At 34.2% G+C, this 27090-nt stretch overlaps 1 protein-coding gene across 2 annotated transcripts; it reads left to right on the top strand.

Moving 5' to 3' along the window:
- Positions 1-177: 177 nt before the first annotated feature.
- On the top strand, positions 178-27009 carry Pi4KIIIalpha (phosphatidylinositol 4-kinase III alpha). 2 transcript variants are annotated; one of them, XM_065370466.1, is made up of 38 exons: positions 178-306; positions 389-527; positions 592-805; positions 872-1048; positions 1123-1303; positions 1369-1461; positions 1543-1717; positions 1787-1964; positions 2044-2256; positions 2339-2410; positions 3040-3140; positions 5577-5742; positions 5815-5992; positions 6071-6257; positions 6336-6430; positions 6506-6665; positions 7227-7383; positions 14315-14454; positions 14542-14780; positions 14862-15035; positions 15106-15469; positions 15542-15788; positions 15860-16017; positions 16089-16217; positions 16289-16670; positions 16743-16993; positions 19727-19908; positions 19997-20129; positions 20221-20400; positions 20484-20604; positions 20678-20821; positions 20904-21033; positions 21121-21295; positions 25613-25738; positions 25816-25938; positions 26017-26140; positions 26249-26408; positions 26492-27009. In XM_065370466.1, exons 2-38 carry the CDS (start codon positions 438-440, stop codon positions 26715-26717), a joined length of 6345 nt encoding a protein of 2114 aa, XP_065226538.1. In that variant the 5' UTR covers positions 178-306; positions 389-437; the 3' UTR covers positions 26718-27009. The 2 variants fall into 2 exon arrangements, with proteins under 2 accessions (XP_065226538.1, XP_065226540.1); XM_065370468.1 differs by lacking the exon at positions 2339-2410.
- Positions 27010-27090: the final 81 nt, after the last annotated feature.

Below are 27090 nucleotides of genomic sequence, written 5' to 3'. Positions count from 1 at the left end.
TTCGGTTTAAAAATGAAAGTTTCAAAGTTTTTTTAGCAAGTTCAATGAATCGTAAAATATTAAAAAAATTATTTTGTGTCAAATCAACTTTACTAGATCAGAAAATTTGAAATCAAAGAAACGTACCCGATGGAATTAAATTTTGGAAAACAGCGATCCTAGCGAAATTTTCCACAAGCATCGATTTCCCTTATCGAATTTCGAGGTTATCTTATCTCTGTGAGGAAAAATATAGGAAAAATACAGACAGACGAAAACACTGGGAAATCGAATAAATTTTCAGTCAGTTGCGTTAATTAAACGAAGGTAAACCAGTTTGCATTAGTTAATTATTATAATTACCTTTCATACGACAATTCGAGTATACCCAGCTGGTGATTTTTATCAGGTCAACGAAGTTATGAAACTCGTATTGCGAAGACACTTCGGATAGAAAAATGACCAAAACGGAAAAATGTTTCTTTCGGAAAACCGTATTACATCTTGCTAGATCCTTAGCAGCAGTTCCGGATACACCATGGCTTAAAGTGAGTAAAAATTCCGATATTTGTAGCATTTCGTAACACTCGATTCATTGTGAGTTTTGAACAGGTAAACACATTATTTTCGCTGTGTCCGCAAGAAAACAGTCAAGGTATATTTAAACTCGATCAGCGTGGACAAGATGCTGTTATTGCTTTGGGAATCTACGCTTTGGAATCGAATCTTCAACATATTGACGTTTTATTACCCTATTTCCTCAAGTTACTCGATGGCCTGAATAAAATCATTTGGTTGGATGAGATCAAATACTCGGTTAAAGAACGTTAGTATTACTCGTTGGTAACCGTTGTGCTTCGACTTCGGTATATTGATCGATGATCTGTTGTAGGTATTCCTGTCCCGGAACGTTTTAGTTTCTGTTTGAATACGCTGCTCTCTGATATCGCCAATAGAGAAGAACAACTTCGAGAGACTATTATCTCGGCGCAGATCAAATGTCTAACCAATCTAGCCAATCATATCCATTCGGTCTATAACGATAAAGATGCGAACACTGTAGCTAAATGTAAACTGCACCTCCGAATCAAACATTCAACCCGAACCCTAATTTAAAATTGAAACTACGATTTTTTGTTTCAGTAACACTTTGCAAATCAACGGTGCCATGTTTGATCGGTTTGGCCAGAGCTGTAGGACGATACACATCGTGCGACCCTCCTTTCTTATGCCGTATTTTCCCTCGACCTCAAGCTCCAGTCATCAAGTTAGCCTCGCAGAACGACGAATCGTTAACGAAAAAGAAAAGTTTTTCAAATTTTAGGTAATTACTGCACCGAGTGTTGCAGTAGAGCGTTACTTTGCACTGATCGCACCGCCTATTTACAGGTCTATTATACCGAGATCATTGTCATGTAGTCTTAACATGACCATTTTAGATATCGTGACTCTTAGTTCACTTGATCCGCACTGCGATATTCGGTAATGTTGTGTTTTAGAGTTGAAAAAGAAAAACAACGAGATGTATTTAGATAGATGTAATTTTCATCGTATTTTTCCAAGGTCTCCGGTGAAGAAACTCGATGATTCGGATTTAAGCATGAATCAGTCTTACGATCCAACGACGTATTATTTTTCCAAATATGGGTCCAGCTTTAATCAATTCCCTCAGATGAAATTATCCGAAGTAGCCGAGAAGAAAATAGTTTTTCGTTATTTCTCAACCAATCAGTTACAAGTAAATGGCCATTTATTTAATTACTGTTCCAAAGTATTTGAAAATAATAACGCGATGATCGTTTTGCAGAATATATTACTCATCGCCAAGAAGCTATTGACTACGGATATATTGAATTTCCTCGACGCTGAAGGGGATAACGTCTATTTGAGCAAAGCAGTTGAAATATTTCCCTATCGTACCTTCAGCGAAACGTTGAACTTGGTAATGGTAGCATTATTACGAGAATTACTTCAGCATCATCAAGGTACTCCTCATTTGCTTCATTTTGATAACTCGTCGTTGAATTTATTTCTCATTGTTTTTTTCTTGTTATTTGGGTTCAGAGTTGCCTGCTCCGTTTACCAAAGATGTACAAGAATTCGTGAAAAGTTTATATCTCGGGGGTCAAACCGAACTACAGTCTAGAGAAGTTCACGATGCCTCGGAGAAAGAAGATAAAGAGACGAATTACAGCACTGTTAACAGATTCAAAATGAACGTTATGGCGAATGCTGCTTGCGTCGATTTATTAGTCTGGGCTATTGGAGATGAAACAGGTTAGAAAATTCGACTTGTGGATTTTTCTTCTCGAAAAATGTACATAGAGATGTAATTATTTAAACCCGGTTAAACGTGAAGTTTCAGAGAAAGATGACGTAAATGTACGCTCTCTAATGTGTTTGTTTTCGTCTTCGCTGGTTGTTTCCAAAGGTTTGGATAAGGTTGTGTGAATGTTTTGATGAGTTCGCTTTTTATTCGGTAGAAAGGTTGTTGATGTGATTCGAGATTTTTTTGTGGTTTACTCCTAATTGTGTTTTACGCGAACGAGTGATTTGGCATATCAATTGAGCAACCGGTTGAAAAACATTGTTTTAATTCTTTTGTTACGAAATTTTCCGTATCACCATTTTTTTTTTCATTTGAATTCGTCGTATTACACGATGGAAATTGAACCAAGGTCGAGTAATTATTATTATCAACTTTGGTTAGGTATTTGTATATACGAGTAATGAAAAGCGAAGCCTTTGAACTGAGCAGCGAATTAACATGTACGTACATGTGTAATTGATCGCCTGCGTTTTTTGGTTGCTCAATTGAAAGTGTTCATTTCGTAATGAATTTTGATTTTACGTATCAGTTGTGTGATTTTAGTGTGTAATTAAAACAAAATTTGATGTATTTTATGGCTTTTACTAAAACCGTACACGTACGATTCCAGATGAACAAATAGAACTAATTTTTAGCTAGTAGAATAATTATTACTTTCCTCGTTGATTTTGCACTAACTAAGTCAATTTATCATCGGCGTATTTATTAATTAATTTTTTTTTTGTTCAAAGGTGCCGATAGCTTATGCAACAGGCTTGCTGGGAAAATCAACTCCGGTCACCATATCAAACTGGCAATAGCCCATATGCCTTTATTACTCGTCTGTTTGGACGTAAGTAGTTCTCAATCCAAAAATTATCTTGTAAAGTTTGGAAAAAATGAGCTTTGAGACTCTACTTTTTGCGAGAGTCCATCACATTTTCCGAAACAAAGCGTTATCTCTCACCCTATTGCTTGGATTGAAAATATTTTCTAATAAAAGTTGAACACTGAAGTCTTACAAACATTTTTGGTAATTAGAAAAATTTCGATCCGAGCCCTTCTTTCTCTCCAATTTAAAAAATCGATAGAATTTGAAAATGAACACAAAGTCCCCCTCCCCCGTTTCCAAAGGAACCCTTTGGCTTTTCTGAAAAATCTCATATTTGGTATTCTGAATGAAAGGATTCATTTATTCAAATCGACCGAAGACCAAACAAACAATCAACCATTCATTATTCAAAATCGATTGAGAACGACCGAAAATGACCTTCAATCTTTTATGAATAAATCGTAGTGTTCGTTTATTAAATATTTTATTTGCTGTCGAAGAAAAGTAGTCTATTCTTATCGAAAAAATCTCGACGTGAGTATCTTGAAACAACATTCAAATTCCAAAAATTATGTCACTTTGCAAAATTTCAAGAGGCGAATCCGAATTTCATTTTTGGCATTTTGGTAAACTTTGGAAAATTTTGAAAGCACATTCAAGACACTTTCAAACCCAAAAATCAAGTCGAATCCTTTGATTTTCATGGTTGGTGACTCTCAGCTTTGGCAATCATCATAAAAAGTTGATCTTTTACAGTGAAAGTGTAACTTCAAGTTTTTCAATTTTCACGTCGATGGAACAAATCAATTTTTGGAGTACAATTAATTCATTTTTGATCATGGCTGGTTTTTGATTGGAAGATTAATTTTGGGCGAAATTGATTTTACATTTCAAATATTTTCGATCATAATAGGTATGAGATAGACTTTCGGGATTCAATCAATTAAATTTCGATTATGATCAGATTTTGATCTAAAAACTTATTTTTGAAAAGCCAAAATTTGAGTTTCGATTTCGAATCGTGTTCGATCATGTTGAGATCGATAATCGCAAATGAATCGATTTTTAAGGTTCAAATGGTCGATTTTCGATCATGGTCGATTTCTGATCAGAAAGTTCATTTTTGAAGCAAAAATTTGAGTTTTGATTTCGAACACGTTACTTCACATGAGATCGAAAATCGAGAATGAATCGATTTTTGGGGATTCGATTAATCGATTTTCGATCATGATCAATTTTTGATCCAATAGTTTACTTTTGAGGCTGAAATTATTTTTTCAAAATTTCAAACGTGTCCAGTCATGTAAGATCGAACATCGAAAATGAATCGATTCTTAAAAATTCGATTTTCGATCATGATCAATTTTTGATCAAGAATCAAGATGTTCATTTTTGGAATGAAAATTGTATTTTTGATTTCGAACATGTTTCATCATATGAGATCGAAAATCGTAAATTAATCGATTTTTTGAAAATCGTGAATAAATCGATTTTTTGAAAATCGTGAATAAATCGATTTTTGAGGATTCGATTGATCGATTTTCGATCATGACCAATTTTTAATCCTATAGTTTACTTTTGTGGCTGAAATGATTTTTTTTAAATTTCAAACATGTCCGGTCATGTAAGATCGAGCATCGCAAATAAATCGATTTTCGAGATTCGATTTTCAATCATGATCAATTTTTGATCAGGATGTTTAAAAAAAATGTCATTTTTGATTTCGAACATGTTTCATCATATGAGATCGAAAATCGTAAATGAATCGATTTTTCGAAAATCGCGAATAAATCGATTTTTAGGATTCGATTGATTGATTTGCGATCTTGACCAATTTTTGATCCGATAGTTTACTTTTGAGGCTGAAATAATTTTTTTTAAAATTTCAAACATGTCCGGTCATGTAAGATCGAACATCGCAAATGAATCAATTTTCGATTATTCGATTTTCGATCATGATCAATTTTTGATCAGGATGTTCATTTTTGAAATGAAATTTTTTTTTTTTTGATTTCGAACATGTTTCATCGTTTGAGATTTAAAATCGTAAATAAATCGATATTTTCGATCGTGATCGATTTTTGATTGGGAAATCAAAGTTCTTTGTTTGAAAATTGAATTTTATTCTTCATTTTGAACATGTTCAATCATATGACATCAAAAACTGCAAATTAATCGATTTTCGATCCAGAAATTTGTTTTTGAAAGTAAAATGCATTTTTTCATTTCGAACATGATTGATCATTTTGGGATCAAAAATTGGTCACGAATCGATTTTCGATCATGATTGATATTTTGATCGAAAGATCTAATCTCTTGCAAATTCCGCTGACGTATTTGCTCTGAGGTTAACACGTTTCGAGATATGAGTCGTCAAAATGTGTGGCAACAAGCTACAGGTACAAAATAAGCATTCTGAGAACCTATATTTTTATGATTCATCTGTTTCTGTTTCAGGGCCTAGGAAAATTAGCGGAAAAATTTCCAAACATAGCGAGTAGCTCGATAGCCTACTTGAGAGACTTCCTCGTCTCTCCTTCACCCATTCTATCTCGATTGTATCGCTTGTATCAAGAACGAAGCGCTGCTAATGACTTGAAAAACGCCACAACAAGCACCAGAGGTTAGCTTTTTTTCAACATATCAGACCATATATCAACGAATCCGAGTTAATAATATTTTTTAAATCGAGCAGTAGGTAATTCAAAAACATTCTACGGTCAAGGAGACTCGCAATTCGAACGATTACGCGATGCAGCCATCGAGAACTTGTGTATTTCGCTGAGAGCAGCCTATATCAATGATCCGGATTGCGTACCAGCTCTGGTAGCTTCTTTATCGAATCGATTATTTGCTGTGGAAAAATCCAACGAGTATGTCCGCAAGTTTATAAATTACTCGAAAACCTGTCGTAATGTATTTTTTCAATTTATTCCTATAATTTTGTGCAGAGATTCGTCGTTAGTCCAAGCCAATACGATAGTAATGTTGGGTCATATCGCTGTTAGTCTAAAAGACACACCGAAAACAACCGATACGATTCTGCTATTCTTCCAACAACGGTTTTGTCGAGTACCGAGTATTATAGATGTGTTAATAGTCGATCAACTCGGTTGCTTAATTATCGCCAAATGCGAAGTTAGTAAAATTTCATCTTGCATATTATTGTTCTCATTTTATGGAAAACTTATTTAATTTATTGGTAATTGTTCACAGCCCAACGTTTACGAAGAAATAATGAAAATGTTCGTAATGATTACCGTAGAAGCGAGTAACGCTTCTTACAGCAATGATCAATCCAATCAATACAGGTATACTTGATTTATCAAAAAAATAATTTTTTCAAAAAATCATCGCCCAAGACTAAACATTAAGACAACTTTCAGACATGTTTCCGGCGCAGTCATCAACGCTTTAGCCAATATCGCTGCGAATATCGTCGGTGACACGGAAATGAACGAGTTGCTGGTTCGATTACTAGAATTATTCGTTCAATTGGGTCTCGAAGGCAAACGAGCATCTGAAAAAGCTCCAGCATCGAATAAAGTAATTTTTTAAAAAATCACTTAAAATATTACACCATTGATGTGACCTAAACTGGGTAGCGATTGTTAATTGTACCTACCATTAAATTAACAGCTCGTTGATACCTTTTCAGAACGCTTATGTGAAATTAACTTTGATGAAATTCTGCTTACAACAAGTACCTATATTTATTCGTATTTAGTATTTGTTTATTACCTTTGTACGAATTTTATATCTGGCACGATGGGAACTCCCACTCCCATGCACGTAGGTTGTAGACAGGTCTTATTCCGTTGTGTGACGTTATGCACATATCTCTCATCTGTGTAACCATTTTTCCCCTCTTTTTTGGGTCCAGACTGGTGGATGTTTCTGAAATTCTTCAATATGTTAATAATTGGAATGATCGAAGTGATTTTTTACGAGTAGATCTGAAGATTATTGGCGATTAAAAGCATTTTGGAAATATTTTACCAAAAAAATGTGTAAAATATGTGATTTTTTTTGTTGTTGAAAAATTGTGTGTTTGAGATAAACTTTTTCAATGTGACTAAATCTCGGATTTTATTTCATTTTTTGCAGGCATCTAGCAGTGCTGGAAATCTTGGTATGTTGATACCGGTGATTGCAGTTTTGGTGAAGAAGTTACCAGTCATTAGGCAGCCGAAGCCTAGGCTACATAAATTATTCAGGGATTTTTGGCTGTATTGTGTCGTTATGGGATTTACCAACGAGTCTGGTGAGTGTTCGAACATATTGTTTTGTTTTTTGTTATGAATAACTCTATAAATGGAGACTGTTTAATTTAAGATAATTTTTTTAAATGAAATCATGTCACTCTATCAATTGAAAAGCCATCTTCACTCCCCTCGTATGTTCTCTTTAGCTACGTACTAGTTTGGGAAGCATGGAAGATGAGATTTTTTTCATATTATAGGCATTTTTCAGTCGAATAATTCAACGTTGAGACCCTGTAAGCCCTAAAAATAATTATTATTGTTATTATGTTCGCGCTCTGGAGATTCGAAATCTTTTTTTGAAAATTTCCCCAACTTGAAAGTTGAGCTTTTTCGTAAAAATACAAACTTTCGATCGATTTATAAGCTGAAAAGATCTTGGGCCTCGTTTAAAAATCTGTAAAAAACGGAAAATATGTCTTTTCATAGATTGCTGTCGAGTATAATTTTGGTTTTAGAATCTTGGACTCGTGGGGTTGACCCTCCCCCCACCCCTCCATTATGGAAAAAACAGAAAAAAAGGAATTGGTCGTGCAAGGTATCTTTTGTATTGTTTTTTACAAAGCTAAACTTGAATTTTGAGTGATTTTTGGGTTACAACTCTTTCAATTCCTTTTATGACACCCCCCCCCCTAAATCACAATAAAAATGAAAAAAATCGAGTGACGTAGCTTTCATAACATTTTTGATAATGCAGAAATCGAAAATGAACGTATTTTTATCATTATTAAATATGTATGCCCAATACACGTTTGGTCCTTCATCAACGACCTCTTGAATTTTAACAAACGATAGAAATTGCAAAAAATGTCAGTTTTTGTATTTTTAAAACTCAGAAGTTATCAAAACGGTTGAAATTTTGATTTGAGTTCAAGATTACGATCTCATAAAAAACCAAAAATGCAATGTTTAATTCAAAAACCAGAAGTATGAATATGAACATATTGTGAAAATAAATATGGCAAATCTTTGGTCGTTCTTTTTCCATCTTTTAGATTTCTGAAAACACTTGTTCTTTGTTCTGTTCTGGTCTCTAATATTTATCTATCAATGTTCATTCTCTCGAACTCGTTTCTTCGTTTTTAAAAATTCTACGAATAAAATAAATAAAAATGCGCGAAAGAAGTACACAACAGGCGATTTTAAACGCTCGAAGATTTATTCTTCGAATAATACAATACGAAATATAATAATAAGAAAAAGAAAAACAAGTGCATCTGCATGGGATTGTAAAAAATGAAATAAAGAAAGAATTTAACGAACTAAACGTAATAATAAATGTAACAAAAAATAATTAGCATCCTTGCTGGTTTAAATTTAAAAAGATACCACTGCAGGTTCGAGGGCGAAGCTAGAAACGACTGAGAAGATTTAAAATATGAGCTTTCAGCTTTCACAGGTTAAAGTAATATTGAAAGCTCAACCGGTGAATGGGTAATTTCTACTCACAGATAGGAGAACTTTTACCTCGAATTTACGTAATGTCATCGTAGTAGCAGATCCTCTAATCTCTGACGCGTTTCCGCCTAGAATTTGGAATTTCGTAATTTCTGTATTAGATGTCGTAGGCATTGAAGTGCTAGTTGAAGTTGAGCTTGCTGAGGTGGCGTTGCCCCACTGAGGAGATTACGAAAAGTTTGCTCAAGTGAAACAAGCATTTGAAGCATTCTGTTTTTAATGTCCTTGATGGAGTGATACGTGATAGTGGACGTCAGTCAGTTGTAGTGCTTGTATTGCTAGATCGGTAAGATCTGTCGTCTGATTATCGATATCTGCGAACTCTGTTTTTAATTTTTGAAATTCTATTTTAATGAAATTTTCGAAATTTCTGTTCTGTTCCTCCAAGTTCATTCGAAAATTGAGATAGGAGTGTTTCATATCCTTACGTAAGTTAGATAACTCTACGTCTAGTTTACTGATACGTGTAAGTATTGACTCGTCACTAGCTCGGCTGTTGTCATAGTTTTTCTTCATCCATTGATGAAGTGCATTTAAGTCATCTATGGAAGCAACGTCTGGAATTTGATGATCAACATCTTCAACAGCTCTGTTCTCAAATTCACGTTCATGATCAATCGCATCGAAATGATACTGATAAGGTTGTTCACCTGCGGGAGATGGATGAGGAGGAAGATGTACGGAAGCATCGAATGGGTATTGATCCCTTACGAAATTATTCGTGTCAGCATTGAATGAACGTTGGTCAAAGGAACCCATCGCATTGTTATTCGTAGGCGATGAATAATTCGGTTGATTTGTCGATGCTTGTGGCGGTATCGATGGCTGGATCGTTGGAATGGGGGTCGAAGCTGCTAGTGGATCGGCAAATGTAACATCAATTGGAGCTGGAGTGGCTTGAGCCGGAAGAGTTTGACCAGGTAACGTTCCGTAATGAGCGAGAAGCTCTTCTATGCGTTCGGCTAATTCACGAGCCTCAGTACCTTGTCGAGCGAATGCTTGAGTCCAACGACTGGTCCTGCTCCTATAATCTTCTTGAGGCATAAGTGCCTCACCGGCTATGATAGGTCTAGTACTACCTGGTTGGAAACCTGACGCTTCGGGTATCACGTTTTGATGTTGGTTTATCATACCGGATTCGTGACTGGATGGGATGATATAGGGTCTCTGTTGAAAGTTATGAGAACTGCATCCATTACGGAATGAATCACCACGATTAAGATTCATGATAGAGTTACGTAATGTACGATGCGAGATTACTATTACGTAATATGCAACACTTGCAAATACGAAATTTGAGAAAAAATGAACCGTTTTTTACGAAGATACGTAAGTTTAGAGAGAACACTGCAACAAACGTGAGAAGAAACGATACTGACTAGAATAGCAGCTTTTTATTTTCTCGTTGCAATTGGAATAAAATGAGAAAAGGTAAAGTACGTAAAACAGATAAGGATTGCAACTATAGCAAGAGTGTCGTTATCACTAAAGTGTGGTTGGATGATGAATTCCGAGACTTCCGGACCGACGTTACTCGAGCTGGGAACAGAAGAAATATGCGAGACAATGTTCAAACTTGCTCGTTTTCGTTTCTATATTCGAATTGGAAATTCCAAATTGCACGAAATTTTGCCCCAGAGTTCAGATTAAAAATCAATTTTTTGACGGAGTTTATACTCGAAAACGCCTTAAAATCGTCATAGGTAGATAACCAATTTTTTCGGCAATTTTTGCCAAAAAAAAAAAAACGAGACTTGGGCAATTTTTGAAAAAATGTGAGACTTTAGATAATTTTCTCCAAAATTAGCTGCTTTGCTAAAAAGCAAAAATTTTTGTCATTTTTGAGAATTTTTTTGCAAAATGTAAGATTTTGACAATTTTAGCTAAAGGGACCGGTTTTTTGGCAATTCCCAGGAAAAAAACTAGAATTTAGGAAAACTGTTGTAAAAATGAGACTTTTTGGAATTATTAGAAGTAAGTCAGCAATTTTGCTGGAATTCGAGTTTTTTTTACCAATTTTTTGCAAAAAGCAAGACTTTGACAATTTTGAAAAAAAAACAAAAAATTTTTAGCAACTTTAGACATTAAATGAAAAGTGGAATATTTTGAAATTTTCTGCAAAAAGTGATAGTCATTGCAACAATTTTTCTAAGAAGCAAAAAATTTTGTAAAAATTTGAAAACGTGGAAATTTTTGTAATTTTAGCAAAAAGCAGGACCATTAATTTGGTAATTGGACAAGACAAGACAAGACATTTATTTTTAAAGTGCTTACAACACAATAATATTTTGGTTTTAAAAGCACTTATACTATTTTTTGAAAAATTAAATTAGATAGAGTAAATTATCAGAGTCCAAAGGAACATTTCTAGCCTTTGTCCTCAAAAAAAAGTGGCCCTACTTACAAAATGGGAGCCATTTTGATTGACAGGTCAGGCGAAATCGCAGATTTTGAGTTCCAACATGGGACTAGCATAACATTTTTTAAACCGTACAAAGGTAGATCGAAAGGGCGAGCAAAAATTCATCACCTGTCAAAATTTCAAGTGCTAAAATGCCTTTTTCGATTTTTGGTGAATTTTCAAAAATTAAATTTTGGCCAAAATGTGAGAAAAAAATCAAAATTTTACCAAATTGACCTAGAAAGCTGAAATTTGGGATATACTCTATTTTCGACCTGCCAAATCGATTGGAAACTGTTTCAAACCGTTTCGAGCACTTCTGGAGCCTCCAGAAAATTTTTGAAAATTACTGGAGCCTCCAGTAGATTTTTGAAACTTAAAATTTTCCCAAAGATTTCATCAAATGAGGTTAGCAAGCCGAAATGTACTCTACAAACTAATTTCAATACAATATGCACTCCAATTTTAACACCCTCTGAAGACGACTTCAGGTGGGTTCAAGTCATTTTGGAGCCTCCAGCGACTTTTTGAAAATTACTGGAGCCTCCAGTAGATTTTTGAATCTTAAAATTTTCCCAAAATTTCATCAAATGAGGTTAGCAAGCCGAAATGTACTCTGCAAACTAATTTCAATACAATATGAAGTCGACTGCATGGTGGTTCAAAGTGGTTTTGAAGCTTCCAGCTACTTTTTGGAAATTTTAATTCCCCTAAAGACGTGATGAAACCTTTCAAAAATTCACTGGAGGCTCCAAAATGACTTGAATCCACCTGAAGTCGTCTTCAGAGGGTGTTAAAATTGGAGTGCATAGTTAATTTCAGCTTTCCATCCCCATTTGATGAAATTTTGGGGATATTTTAAGTTTCAAAAATTTACTGGAGGCTCCAGTAATTTTCAAAAAGTCGCTGGAGGCTCCAGAATGACTTGAACCCACCTGAAGTCGTCTTCTGAGGGTATTAAAATTGGAGTGCATAGTTAATTTCAGCTTTCCATCCCCATTTGATGAAATTTTGGGGAAATTTCAAGTTTCAAAAATTTACTGGAGGCTCCGGTAATTTTCAAAAAACCGCTGGAGGCTCCAAAACGACTTGAAATTCACCTGCAGTCGACTTCATAGCGTGTTGAAATTAATTTGCAGAATTAATTTCGACTTTCCATTTCCATTTGATGAAATTTTGTGGAAATTTTGAGTTTCAAAAATCTGTTGGAGGCTCCAGAACTGCTCAAAACGGTTTAAAACAGTTTCCAATCGATTTGGCAGGTCGAAAATAGGGTATATCTCAAATTTCAGCTTTCTAGCTTTCTAGGTCAATTTGGTAAAATTTTGGGTTTTTTCTCACATTTTGGCCAAAATTTGATTTTTGAAAATTTACTCGAGGACAAGGGCTAGAAATGTGCCTTAGGACTCCCCCTTTGAGAAAAAAGTTGTCCCAGAGGATCGGCAGGGGGTGCAACTGATCCTTATGCGGTCCCCCCCCCCAACTTTGTAGAAAACGAAGTTTTGGCAAAAAACAAAACTTTGCCAATTTTTAGCAATAAACATGACCTTTTGGCATTTTTTGGAAAAAATATAAGTACTTTTTCGCAACTTGGGTTAAAAAAAACGAGAATTCTAGACTATTTTGAAAAAAAGTAGGACTTTTTGCTTTTTCTGCGAAAAAAAAAGATGACACTTGTGGGCATTTTATTGAAAAACCAACAACTTTTGTCAATATTTTAGAAAACCATAATTTTCGAAATTCAATTCAACTCACTTTTTGGCATTTTTTGGAAAAAATATAAGTACTTTTTCGCAACTTGGGTAAAAAAAAAACGAGAATTCTAGACTATTTTGAAAAAAAGTAGGACTTTTTGCTTTTTCTGCGAAAAAAAAAGATGACACTTGTGGGCATTTTATTGAAAAACCAACAACTTTTGTCAATATTTTAGAAAACCAGAATTTTCGAAATTCAATTCAACTCATGTTCGATGTATTGCCACAGTACACAGGTATGTGAAATGTCGTTTTTTTGCAAAATATTCCAAAAAGTCTGACTTTTTTCCAAAAATTTTGTTTATATGAAAAAGTTGCAAAATAGTTCAACTTTTTATTTTAATTTTTCATTCTGGTTTTTTTTTTGTTTTTTTAAAATGCATTTTAATATTTTGCTTTCGTTTAAGTCACTTTTTTCAGTGACTTAGCCAAGGTGAGGGGGTAAATGTAGCCATCTTCGCCCCCTTGCGAGTGAAAATTTAAAATAAAACATGTGAAAAAAGGAATTTTTCGTTTTTTGGGCCCATTAGTATTCAATAAATTCTCGCTCGAACAGTAATTTTACCTCCATTTTTATAAAATTACCACACATTATGGAAGGTTTTCCAGAAAATTTCTATAATTTCGATTTTTCATGTCTAAAAATCTGGTTTTGCCTCCTTCTTGAGAAAATCCTGGCTAAATCACATTTTTGAGTATTTTTGGTCACTAAGAACACATTTTTAAAAAAAATTGAGTACAAGCCCTTCCTCCTCATTTCCCCCCAAAAATTAAATTGACGTGTGACGCATCGTTTGAGAGGTTTACGAGAGTGTTGAGGTCGAATGTGAACTTATTTTTTGAATGTGACTCCCAGTGCCTCCTACCCCTTTCCAATTTTGAAAAAAAAATTGAAAATTGAAAAAATGTCGCGTGATATGTTGCTGTTTACTCTAATTCAAGGGTGCTGAATTTAAATATGAATTTATTTTTTTAGAAACTACCCCTCAATGCCCTTCTATCCTCCACATTTTGAAAAAAAAAGACAAAAAATTGAAAAAAAGTGGTGTGAGGTGTGGATTTTGGGATAAGAAGGAAAAACAAATGAACATGTTATCCTGCATTTTTCTAATTTTTCTGAACATTTTTTTCAAAATAAAAAATGAACCACTTCCTCCAGGCTCATACTTCCTAAACTTGTTGGGTGAAAAATGAAAGTGCTGTTTCAGTTGATGGAATGACATTACCTCATTACCTCTTAAAAAAAAAATGTTGTGGAATGACTCAAAAAAAAAAACCTTGATGAAATTTGAATTATTTCATCGATATATTTCTGCGCAGGATTATGGCCACCAGAATGGCACGAGGGTGTCAAAGAAATCGCCATCAAGTCTCCGTATTTAACCATGCAAACTCCTTCGAGATCTGAAATGCGTGAAATGCAATACACTTCAGCTGTGCGCAACGACAGCGTCTCTGTGGTAAGATATTCTACACGATTACCTAATCCAATTAAACAATTTTAAGGACGTTATTATCCAATGTTAATCTCCTCTTTTCACTTGCAGAACCAACTGTTGGAATTGAAATCGCAAATTCTTCAGTTAATGGAGCATCCGCCGCCTGATGTGACCAATTACGTGAATAAACTATCGTTTGCCCAAGCCACCTATTTATTATCAGTCTACTGGTTGGAAACATTCAGAGTTCAATACTCTCCCGAGCCTAGTTTGCAACCTATGTTCGAGTATTTATCAGATTACGCAATACAAAAGGATAAATACGGAATGTGGCATTGTCTCGCTTGGTTAGTTGATCCTTCTTCTCGTTTACTTTCTAAATTAATAACACTACGGTCCATGAAACTAATCAAAACGAATTTTCGCAGCGTTGGTGACCGAGTATTCGCCTTGTTTTTGGATTCAATCGGTAAAAAACCCAAAGACGAGAATCGAGAGAAAGAATTAGAGTCTCATGCTCAATTTTTGCTCATCAATTTCAACCATATTCATAAACAAATACGTCGTGTTGCCGATAAATGGCTTTCAGGATTAGTAGATAGGTTAGTAACAAAATTTCTACGATGAAAGCGTTTTCACTGCTTAGTTAATTGATCGAATTATCCTTCCCAGATTCCCTCATTTGTTATGGAATCGTCAAGTATTATGGACCATGTTGGATATCCTTCAAGTTCTCTCGTATTCCTTGGAATTGGACCCTAATGAAGAAACCCCAACATTAGAAGTGCCCAATACGAGCTACACGATTCCACTCATGGATACTTTAGATGCCAGAGAAGGCATTGTGAACGATTTCGCTGCTAGGTCTCTGGGTATTGTTCAAGAGGCCATGAAATGGGCTCCTCAGGTTACCAGGTCTCATTTACAAGAGTATCTGAACCAGATACCCAATTCAGGACATCATACCGGACTGGCTCTGGCTACCGAGAGTGTTTTACATAATAAAGGGCTCAATTTGCAGTCGGTTTCTCTTTCGGTATGAAAATTTCATCGAATTTTTACGTTAATTATTTTTAAAAAGGGTATTGATAATTTGATTTTTCAATAGGTCAATACGTTGGAGAAAAGGCCCCGTTGTGTTAAATCGGATTCTTCCATTTTCGTTTCTACTCTCAGCCTCAGGAGTAGGTTTTCCGGCCAAGTAGCCGGGATGCTGTCGGAAGATCCGGAGAAATTGGAAAGCATCATAGATCATGTTATAGAATCGATTACGAAAACAGCCAAAGTCAATGTTACACCGAATCAGCATCATAATGCATTATGGACCGCTACAGCTATGCTCATTTCGTATACAGGTTTGCAATCTAAACTGTTTGAATAACTTTGGCATTGGAATTTGGAGTTTGATGTGATTCGTGTGATTTAGGATATTGTCGTAAATTGATTCATGCTGTGGCTTGGGCTCCGGTTGAATTATTCACCGAAGATACGATGAAGACAGCTGTGGAATGTTGGCAGTGGCTGGTCACAGCCAGACCAGACTTGGAATTGCAATTTTTACAAGAGATGTTGACTGCTTGGCAGGTTAGTTGGTGGATTTTTTTTCCTCGGATGAAAAACTCGACGAAGATGTAACGAATGCTTTTGTTTTTTAGTACACTGTTGATAAAAGATTAGGATTATTCACCGTACAAGAAGAAGAAATCAGTCCATTGGCTGTTTACGAAGGATGCATCCTCGAACCAAAAGCTCCGTTTATAAAACCACACGATATTTGGCTACAGGTTTCTGATCAGATTTTTTTACTCGTCGTTAAAATTAAAAATTGAGTATTTCAATATGGTAATTTTTACAGTTTATATCGGAACTCATCGAAACAGCGAAATACTGCAATCACGAAAAAATTGAAATGTTTTTGGTGATGCTTCATAATACCCTTCCTTTAGCCGTTGGTACTCCTGAGGCTTTCCTGAATCGGCACATTGCTGCGATCGGTACCAGATTTAGATTACTGCAGTGTGGCTTATCGTTACTTCAGGGAGACATTTTGCCTAAATCTTTATCAAAGAATGTGCTCAGGGAACGTATCTATAGCGCTTGTTTCGATGTATTTTGCACCGATATGCAGTGCCCTACTCAGAAACCGCCTCAACTGAGAGAAGATATTTCCATCTTGATTAAATTTTGGCAAACTATGCATAGCGATAAGAAGTACTTGATGACTAGTTCGATCGGAGGTAAATTAAAGTCGAGATTTTGAAAGGTTTTTGTTTACCTGGGTATTTGAATTTTATTTCGTCTTGTTTCAGATTTCGATATGCAATCTACTTACGATAATCAACTCACGGTGTCATCGATAACCGAACTCAAAGGTACCGGAAGCACGGTCGGTTCTAGTGGCAGTAGTGCCATAACTCATGGATGGATAAATACGGTTCCTTTATCGGCTACGAACACGTTATCTAAACGTAATCTTACACGGAATAAAGCGCAGACTAAAAATAACGATTCGTACGTTAAAGATTATATTCGAAAGAGGACCTTGATCTTGGATTTATTGGTGAGTACAGTCGGGAAATTAGCAATCCATCCCCTCCATCCTTCTTTAGATGAACCAAATTCTAATGTAAGGATTTTGAAAATATGTTGAGTTTGAAATTCAACTCAATTTTGTGGGTACTTAATTCAGTCATCCCAACCTCAAATGTTTTTGAGCATCTTTGAAAAATTTTAAGCATAAAATTGGGTCATGATTTTTGGAGTTTTTGAAAAATGAGTTATGTGACCCTTCAAAATGAGATGAAATGTTTGCAGATAATCAAAACTTCTGTCAAAAAAATTTTCAGCACTTTTAAAGAATTTTGAGCCAAAAATTGAAGTACGATTTTTGGAATTTTTGAAAAAGAGCTACTAGTGTGTTTAACAAAATTGTTTTTTGAGAAGTTTTGGAGGATTTTGAGTCCAAAATGGGGGTCATGATTTTTGGAATTTTTGAAATAGGAGTCCTGAAACCCATTTGAATGGATAAAAATTCATGCAGAAAAATCAAAAATTTCTGTTAAAATAATTTATGATCCTTTTTGAAGAATTTTGAGCCCAAAAATTGGGCCATTATTTTTGGAATTAGAAAAAAAAATGTGACTATCAAATTGAGCTGAACTTTTCCGGGAAATTCAAATATTTCAACAAAAATGTTTTTGAAAGATTTTGAGCCAAAAATGGAGTTTATGATTTTTGGATTTTTTAAAGTAGGAGTCAGAAACGCCATTTAAATGGATTAAAATTCATGCAGAAAAATCAAACATTTCTATAAAAACCTTTTATGAGCATTTTTGAAAAATGTTTAGTCCAAAATTGGGTCATTATTTTGGAAATTTTTGAAAAAGGACCATGTAAGTATCAAAGTAAGCTGCAATTTTGCTAGAAATTTAGATATTGCGAGAAAAACGTTTTTTGAGAGTTTTTGGAAGATTGTGAGCCAAAAATGGAAATCATGATTTTTGGATTTTTTCAAGTAGGAGTCAGAAAACCCATTTAAATTGATTAAAATTCATGCAGAAAAATCAGAATTTCCATCAAAACATTTTATGAGCATTTTGAAAAAATTTTGAGCCCAAAAATTGGCCCATTATTTTCGGGATTTTTGAAAAAGGACCATGCGAGTATCAAAGTAGGCTGAAATTTTGCGAGAAATTCAGATATTGCGACAAGAAAGGTTTTTTGAGAGTTTTTGAAAGATTTTGAGCCAAAAATGGGATTTAAAATTCAAGCAGAAAAATTAAAACTTTTTTCAAAACAGTCGATGATCATTTTTGAAGAATTTTGAGCATAAAATTGGTCCATTACTTTTGGGATTTTTGAAAAAGGACCATGCGAACATCAATGATCAAAGTAGGCTGAAATTTTGCGGATAATTCGGATATTGCAACAAAAACGTTTCTTGAGAGTTTTTGAAAGATTTTGATCCGAAAATGAGATCATGATTTTTAAAATTTTCGAAATACGAGTCACGAAACGCATTTCAATGGTTCAAAATTCATGCAGAAAAATCAAAAATTTCTATCAAAACATTTTATGAGCATTTTTGAAGAATTTTGAGCCAAAAATTGGGCCATATAATTTTGGGAATTCTCGAAAAAGAGTCATGCGACTATCAAAATGAGCTGACATCTCATGTAAAATTCAAATATTGCGAAAAAAATGTTTTTTGACTTTTTGAAGAATTTTGAGCCAGAAATAGAGTCATTAAGTATTTTTAACTTTTTTAAAAAATTTTATCGTAAGACCAATCAAAAAAAAAAAAAAAAAAAAAAAAAAAAAAAAAAAAAAAAATGGGTGAAAACCTGAAACTTTTTTTGAACATGTTTGAAATATTTTAGCTTAAAATTTGGTTCATTTTTAGAAATTATCATAATTATTAGGAAAGCAGACTCCATTTCAAGATCAAAATTTTCGGCAAGTGCTTCAAAAAATTTTTAATATAGGAATTTTTCGTTCTTTTGTCGAAATTTTAACCCATTTTCATAGCTAGCGGCACAACTTTTTCAAAAAATCTGAAAATCTTGACTCAATTTTAGGTCAAGAATTCTTCAAAATTGCTCAAAAATCACTTTTATTGAAATAATCGAATTCATCGTGAATTTTTTTTGCATTTTGATTCGTCTTGTATGACATTTTTCAAAAAATCTTCGAAAACATCGCCCAATTTTGTCCTTAAAATTATTCACAGTTGGTTAAAAACTTAAAAATAATTTTTGTTGAAATATTTAAACTTTTCGTTAAATTTAAACGTGCTTTGATTGGTCTCATGACCATTTTCAAAAAGTTTCCGGAAATATGACCCAATTGCGAGATTAGGATTCTTCAAAAAATCATTATTGTCGAAATATTTGAATTTCTGGAATGTGATTTAAAAATTCCTGAAAACATGAACCAATCTGAGGCTCATAAAATATATTTTGTCGAAAGATTTGAATTTCCTGCAAAATTTCAACGCATTTTGATTTCTTAGTCACATGACACATTTTTAAAAATCCCCAAAAATATGATCCTACTCGAGGCTCAAAATTGTTCAAAATTGCTCAAAATTCATTTTTGTCAAAATATTTGAACTTCTTGCGAAATTTTAACCCATTTCGATAGGTGGCAAGGTCACTCTAGCTAATTTAAGAGAATTTCGGCGATTTTGAAAATCAAATTCATATTTTGCCCTTTTTTTAAAACCTAAAAACCTGCACTGCTCGTATAATATGATCGGGTTCGTTAATAATGTTCTATTTTACACTTTTTTCAGGCGGTTCAAATCGAATTTCTAACCACGTGGCATAATCCAATCAGTAGACCTGAAATTGTAATTCCTGGTGAAGACACGATCGCTGCGTGGAAAAACAAAACCATGTCGGAAAAGACTCTGAGAGAGAATACTCGATTAGCTTGGGATATAAGCCCCTCGTTAGCTGTTTTCTTACCTGTTCGGTAGGTTTATTGCCTTTAATATTGGTGCATATCGATGGCTATAAATTGAGATTATGAACGATTAATACTCACAATGGTCAATTTTCAGGTTGAAAAATTCGGATTGTATAATCAAAGAAGTTCAACGTCTGGTCAGACTGACCCCAACTGCAGTCTCGCACGTGCCTCAAGCTCTGCAATATTTAGTTACCACTGATACCATTTTGAATGATAATGCGGAGGTAAAACCATGACTTGAAAATGTAGCTAATGAGTACCTACGCTTGAGCTCATATCAATGTACGAATTTAATATTTATTTAATATGCTTTAGCTCGTCCATATGCTGACTTGGGCTCGGGTATCTCCGGTGCAGGCGTTATCATACTTCTCTAGGCAGAATCCACCTCATCCTATCACAGCACAGTACGCCGTCCGGGTACTTTCCAGTTACCCAGCTGATGCTGTTTTGTTCTACATTCCTCAATTGGTCCAAACCTTGAGACATGACACGGTAATTTTCGTACTGAGCTACTCGATCGTCTGATACATATTAATTCTTGTAAATGGTTTATTTACTGTATTATTTTATTTCAGATGGGCTATGTGATGGAGTTCATCAAATCCATAGCTTTAAGATCACAAGTAGTTGCTCACCAGTTGATCTGGAATATGAAAACAAACATGTATATTGACGAAGAAATGCACCATAAAGATAGTAAGTTCTGCCATAAGCTAAACTTATTTCATTAAACGACCACGTCAACTTCAAATTCAACGAAATGTTACAGTGACTTTATACGATACTCTGGAGTCATTGACCAATACCATCGTAAATTCTTTATCCGGTCCGGCGAAAAAATTCTACGAACGGGAATTCAACTTCTTCTCGCAGATTACCGATGTTTCGGGTAAAATAAGACCATTTCCAAAAGGTCAGTTGTCGAAACGATGTTTGTATTGGAATTTTGACGAATATTTATTCGTGATACATTAATTCATCGTTGTGTTCTGTAGGACCGGAAAGAAAGAGAGCATGTTTGGAATGGTTGAGCAAGATCAAAGTCCAATCCGGATGCTATTTACCGTCCAATCCCGAAGCAGTAGTTATTGATATCGATTACAAAAGTGGTACACCTATGCAAAGGTACCTAGAATTTTATATCAACGAGAATACATTCCAAATACTTACCCAACGAGGTTGGTTATTGATCAAATTTTTGATGTTTTGCAGCGCTGCCAAGGCTCCTTATTTGGCTAGATTCAGAGTACGTAAATGCGGTATAAAAGAGCTCGAAGAAATGGCTTTAAGCGTATCCGATACTCAAGCCAATGGCGATTCTCCTGAAAACGGTGAAAAATGTCTCAGCCCTTCAGCCTCCGATGTATGGCAAGCAGCTATATTCAAGGTAAATAACGTCTCATTTGAAAAATATCGCTATCGAATGAAGCTAAATCAAAAGAGCTCGCAGAATTTCATCACCAGCTAAAATTTTTGATGCCAGAAGGCATTTTTTGATTTTTGATGAATTTTTGAAAATCAAATTTCCGTTGACGAATGGGAAAAAATCAAAATGTCACCAAATAGACTTGGAAAGCTGAAATTCGGCATGTCCTTTATTTTTGAGACCTCTCGAATTGATTGGAAACGGTTTCGAATCGTTTCGAGCAGTTCTGGAGCCTCCAGCAGATTCTTGAAATTTGAAATCAACGTAAAATCAAGCTTTTCCCTAATTAAAAAAAAAAAGCATAATTATAGTTATAATTAATTCATTTGGAACCAATTATGACGATTTTTCGTCTCTTTGAGTACAAAAACCCTTATTAAAAAATCGAAGGATGGAGGAAGGGAAGGAGGGTTAAAAAAAATCTAAAACGTGACTTATTTGGCATGGAATTTGACTCAACCACGATATTTCTCCAGAGTTTTTCAAACCCTTCAACTCCTGGTAGAAATTCAATAGATTAATTTCAAGAATTTTCTTGAGAATGAGAGGAGTTGGATTCAACACTCAGATTGTGATATTTGAAAGAAAAAATGAATTTGAGTGATCACTCATTTTGGAAATTCAGGATTTTACTCGAGTTTCTCTAGATGATTATCTTGATTTACAAAATAAAATTCACAGATGCAGGCGAAAACGAAAAACCGAGTTGATAGAATAATTTTCTGTAAAATTTCTATCAACTGAAAATTTTTTCATAAAATATGCGACAGAAATTCTAATTTTCGTTCACCTTTTTCAACAACATCAACAGGTCTCATGAAAAAAATGTAAACGGGGTAAAATAACACCAAAGTTTTCGATTTTCATCGAATTTCATTTTGGAATTTTAGGAAATTCATTTTGAATAATTTTTGAATTTTCAATCTTATTTATTACTTTATTTTGGAATTTGATTTTTTTCAAATTTAGTAATTTCTCAATTTTTTTTATTAATATGATACACTTACATCTCAATTTTTTCTTCCAATTCCAAAATGAAATTTCAACTAATTTTCAAAATCTTTACGCATTTTCTCATTGTACATTTTATCATATCAGAAGTGCATATTTTTTGAAATTCAAAAAACATAAAATTTTTGTCAATTGTCAAAAATTTTCGAAAATTTTAATTTTTTATCATTTTTTTTCTAAAAGAAACCTCCGGCGTTATTTTAATTTAACCCATTTTATTCCAACTTTGTTGAGATGTAAAAAAATGTCTTGTAGCTGTCGAAGTTGTTGGAAAAAAAGAATGGAAAGTGTATTGGAGCATTCAGTTTTTTCTCTGCGGGTCTTTATAAAAAAATATTTTCAGCTAATAAAATTTTTCAGCAAATTTCTATCAACCTGGCTTTTTGTTTTTGTCCGCATCTGTAAATTTTGCAACGGAGATCAACACAATATTTTAGAGAAAATTGAGGAAAATTCACTGTTTCCAAAATCAGAGATCACTCAAATTCAATTTTTGTTTTCAACTATCACAGCCTGATTGCTCAGTCCAATTTTTCTCAGTAAAATTCTTGAAATTTACTGCTTGAATTTCTCTGAGACGTTAAAGGGGTAATTGAAAATTTAAAAAATTTACTGTACTCGCCTTATTTTACAAGAAAAAAAAAATTAAAATTCAGGCTACGTCCCATTTTCGACATGCAAAGTGAATTTGAGATGGTTTTAAGCTGTTTTGAAGTTGAAGCCTCCAAAAAAGTTGGGGAATTCCAGTTTTCGATAAATGTGCTCTAAAATGTGTTCGTTGTTCAATAAATTTAACTTTAGCTCAAACATGATTTTTTTGCACCAAAAAAACAAAACTTCTGGAAGCTTTGATCAGGAAGAAGAGTTTCTCCGCAGTTCTGACAAACAAAAACAGGATTTTTTTGTCAATTTTGGTAAAAAAGAGTCATGTTGATAATTCTGACAACAATTTGATTGTCCTTGGCAATTTTGAAAGAAAATGTGATTTTTTTCGATTTTGGCAAAAAAAAAAACTTTCTGAGAAGTTTGAACAAATTTTGGTTAATTTTCATGGGACTTTCATCAGTTTTAGGTTATTTTTAGTGATATTGTTTTTGAACACTTTTTCGTCCATTTTGCGAATATTTTACTGAAATTTTACAAGCGATGGGTAATTTTTAATAATTTTATTGCAGTTTTGACGAAATAAATGTAGGCAGTTTTTATGGCGTTTTTTTTTGGTTGAAAAATTAGCGTTTCCAAAAGGGCGCTGGAAACTCCAAAACAGCTTGAAACCACCTGCAATCGATTCAGAATGTCAAAAATATGGTTTAAAATGAATTTCAGTTTTTTTCGTCAAACGCTGGGGTAACACTGAATTTTTGAAATTTTCAATTCAATTGTATTGCTGAACGAAAATATGGTTCTAAACTGGAATTCACCGATTTTGGAGAAATGCTGAGTAATCATTCAAGTGGGTCACCAACAAGCACCAATCTGAAGCATATTCATATGCTCAAGTTGATTTGTACAGATTTTATGGAATTTTTTTGGAAAACTTGAATTTCCAAAAAGTTGTTAAAAGCTCAAAAACGACTTCAAATTACTTTCAGTCGACTTAACATGTTGAAATCTAGGTGTAGAGTGAATTTCGACTTCCTAAGTTTCAAAAATCTGAAATCTGCTGGAGGCTCCAGAACTGCGCAAACGAATCGAAATCGTTTTCAATCGATTTGGAAGGTCCAAAATTAAGTTCACACCAAATATCAGCTTTCCAAGTCAATTAAATAAAATTTCAACTTTTCTCATTTTTGGGCCAAATTTGATTTTCAAAAATTCACCAAAAATTGAAAACTGCTTTTTGGCACCGAAAATTTTTGACGATGATGTATTTTTGCACAATGATCGAAAGAGTAGGCAGAAATTCATCACTTGTCAAAATTTCAAGTGCTACGATGCTTTTTTCGATTTTTGGTGAATTTTCAAAAATCAAATTTTGGACAAAATGTGAGAAAAAATCAAAATGTTGCCAAATTGACCTAGAAAGCTGAAATTTGAGATATACCCTATTTTCGACATGCCAAATCGATTGAAAAATGTTTCAAACCGTTCTGAGCAGTTTTGGAGCCTCCAGCAGATTTTTGAGAATCGAAATTCCCACAAAATTTCATCAAATGGAGTTGAAAAGCCGAAATTAATTTTGCAAACTAATTTCAATACGCTATGAAGTCGACAGCAGGTGAATTTCAAATCGTTTTGGAGCCTCCAGTGGTTTTTTGAAAATTACTGGAGCCTCCAGTAAATTTTTGAAACTTGGAAATTTCCCCAAAATTTCATCAAATGGAGATGAAAAGCTGAAATTAACTATGCCCTCTAATTTTAACACCCTCTGAAGACGACTTCAGGTAGGTTCAGTTAATTTTGGAGCCTCCAGTAACTTCTAGAAAGGTTTCATGGCGTTTTTAGGAGAATTGAAATTTTCAAAAAGTAGCTGGAAGCTTCAAAACTACTTGAAACCACCATGCAGTAGAGAAATTAGTTTTCAGAGTAATTTTCGGCTTGCTGAACCCATTTGATGAAATTTTGGGAAAATTTCAAGTTTCAAAAATCTACTGGAGGCTCCAGTAATTTTCAAAAAGTCGCTGGAGGCTTCAAAATGACTTGAACCCACCTGAAGTCGTCTTCAGAGGGTGTTAAAATTGGAGAGCATACCTAGTTAATTTCAGCTTTCCATCTCCATTTGATGAATTTTTGGGGAAATTTCAAGTTTCAAAAATTTACTGGAGGCTCCAGTAATTTTCAAAAAACCGCTGGAGGCTCCAAAACGATTTGAAATTCACCTGCAGTCGACTTCATGGCGTATTGAAATTAGTTTGCAGAATTAATTTCGGCTATCCAGCTCCAGCTCCATTTCGAGTTTCAAAAATCTAAAATCTGCTGGAGTCTCCAGAACTGCTCCAAACGGATCGAAACCGTTTCCAATCGATTTAAAAGGTCGAAAATTGGGTCCATACCAAGTTTCAGCTTTCCAGATCAATTGAGTGAAATTTTGACTTTTTCTCATTTTTGGGCCTTTGATTTTCAAAAATTCATAGAAAATCGAAAACTGTATTTTGGCACCTAAAATGTTCGCAGATGTATTTTTGCACAATCTTCGATTCAGCTTCGTCTAAGTTGAAAATTTTCCAACCATTTGAAGTACCCACTTGTCAGTTTTTTTCACCCAAAAAAATGAAAATCAACTCGAGTAATTTTTATTTATAATAATTATTCATTTTCATATTTTAGGTCGGAGACGATGTCAGACAAGACATGCTGGCATTGCAAGTAATCAGTATTTTCAAAAACGTTTTCCAACAAGTTGGTCTGGATTTGTACCTGTTTCCTTATCGAGTTGTCGCCACAGCTCCTGGGGTAAGATATTGTTCAGATTTTCGTCCTCATTTCTTCGTTAATTCGGCGATTAATTTTTGCACAATTTGTTTGAACAGTGCGGTGTTATCGAATGTGTCCCTGATGCTAAATCACGAGATCAGCTTGGTCGACAAACCGATATTGGAATGTACGAATACTTTATAAAAACCTACGGTGACGAAACTACCAAAGAATTTCAAGTAAGGAGCGATAACTCGGAAGATGGACCTTTTGTTCAAATTTTATCCTTATCTATATACTTTTTTGTTGAAATTTAGAACGCTAGAAGAAATTTCGTTCGTTCGATGGCAGCGTACAGTGTTATCGGATTTTTATTGCAGATAAAAGATAGACATAATGGTAATATTATGTTGGATAAAAGCGGGCATATTATTCACATAGGTAAGGCGATTCGATCAATTGTAATATTTTTTCAACAGAATGACTCACCTAATTTAGTCAAGTCGAGTATTGAATTTGAATTTAATATTGTCTGTTTTCTTATCTCAGATTTCGGTTTCATGTTTGAGTCATCGCCTGGCGGTAATCTCGGTTTCGAACCCGATATAAAACTCACCGACGAAATGGTATTGGTGATGGGAGGGAAGATGGAAGCTGCACCATTTCGCTGGTTTATGGAATTATGCATTCAAGCCTACTTAGCTGTCAGGTTAGATGAAGTACAATATACTCTCGTACGAGTGTTTTGTTTACATACACGAAATGCTGATTATTTTATTTCGCCTTTTTCAGACCTTATCGCGAATCGATCGTGTCATTGGTATCTCTCATGCTGGATACAGGATTACCATGCTTTAGAGGCCAAACAATTAAATTACTCAGATCACGTTTCGCTCCTCAGTCAACCGATAAAGAAGCCGCTGCCTATATGTTATCAATAATTCGTAAATCTTTTCTCAATTATCGTACCAAAGCTTACGATATATTGCAGTATTATCAAAACCAGATCCCTTGCTAAGATCGAACAATCAAATGTATATTTTCTATTTTCTAGTAAGTTACCGTCGAGTTATTTCGTGTTTATTTGTTTTTTTTTCTTTTGTGGTGAGGTTGGAGTTTAGGAGCATAGATTTTTTGAAACTATTTTACGTACTGTATCTTATTTTTTCCTCTTTATTTCTCTTTTCCCTTCGAATACTTACACTTTACGATTCCGAATTTTATTGGTTTTCTCCCCCTTATTATCTCCTTTTAGCTGTGATAGAAAGTATTGTTTCTGTTATTCATCAATAAACGCTTATTCTGAAAAAGTTGATTACATTCGATCTCAAACATTTATGCAGATGAAAATATTCGTCGATAATTTTTGAAGGATTTCGAGTTCGCAATTG

Source organism: Planococcus citri, chromosome 1 (genome assembly GCF_950023065.1).
Source record: "Planococcus citri chromosome 1, ihPlaCitr1.1, whole genome shotgun sequence".
NCBI lineage: Eukaryota > Metazoa > Arthropoda > Insecta > Hemiptera > Pseudococcidae > Planococcus > Planococcus citri.
This window is presented reverse-complemented; position numbering and strand designations above follow the sequence as displayed.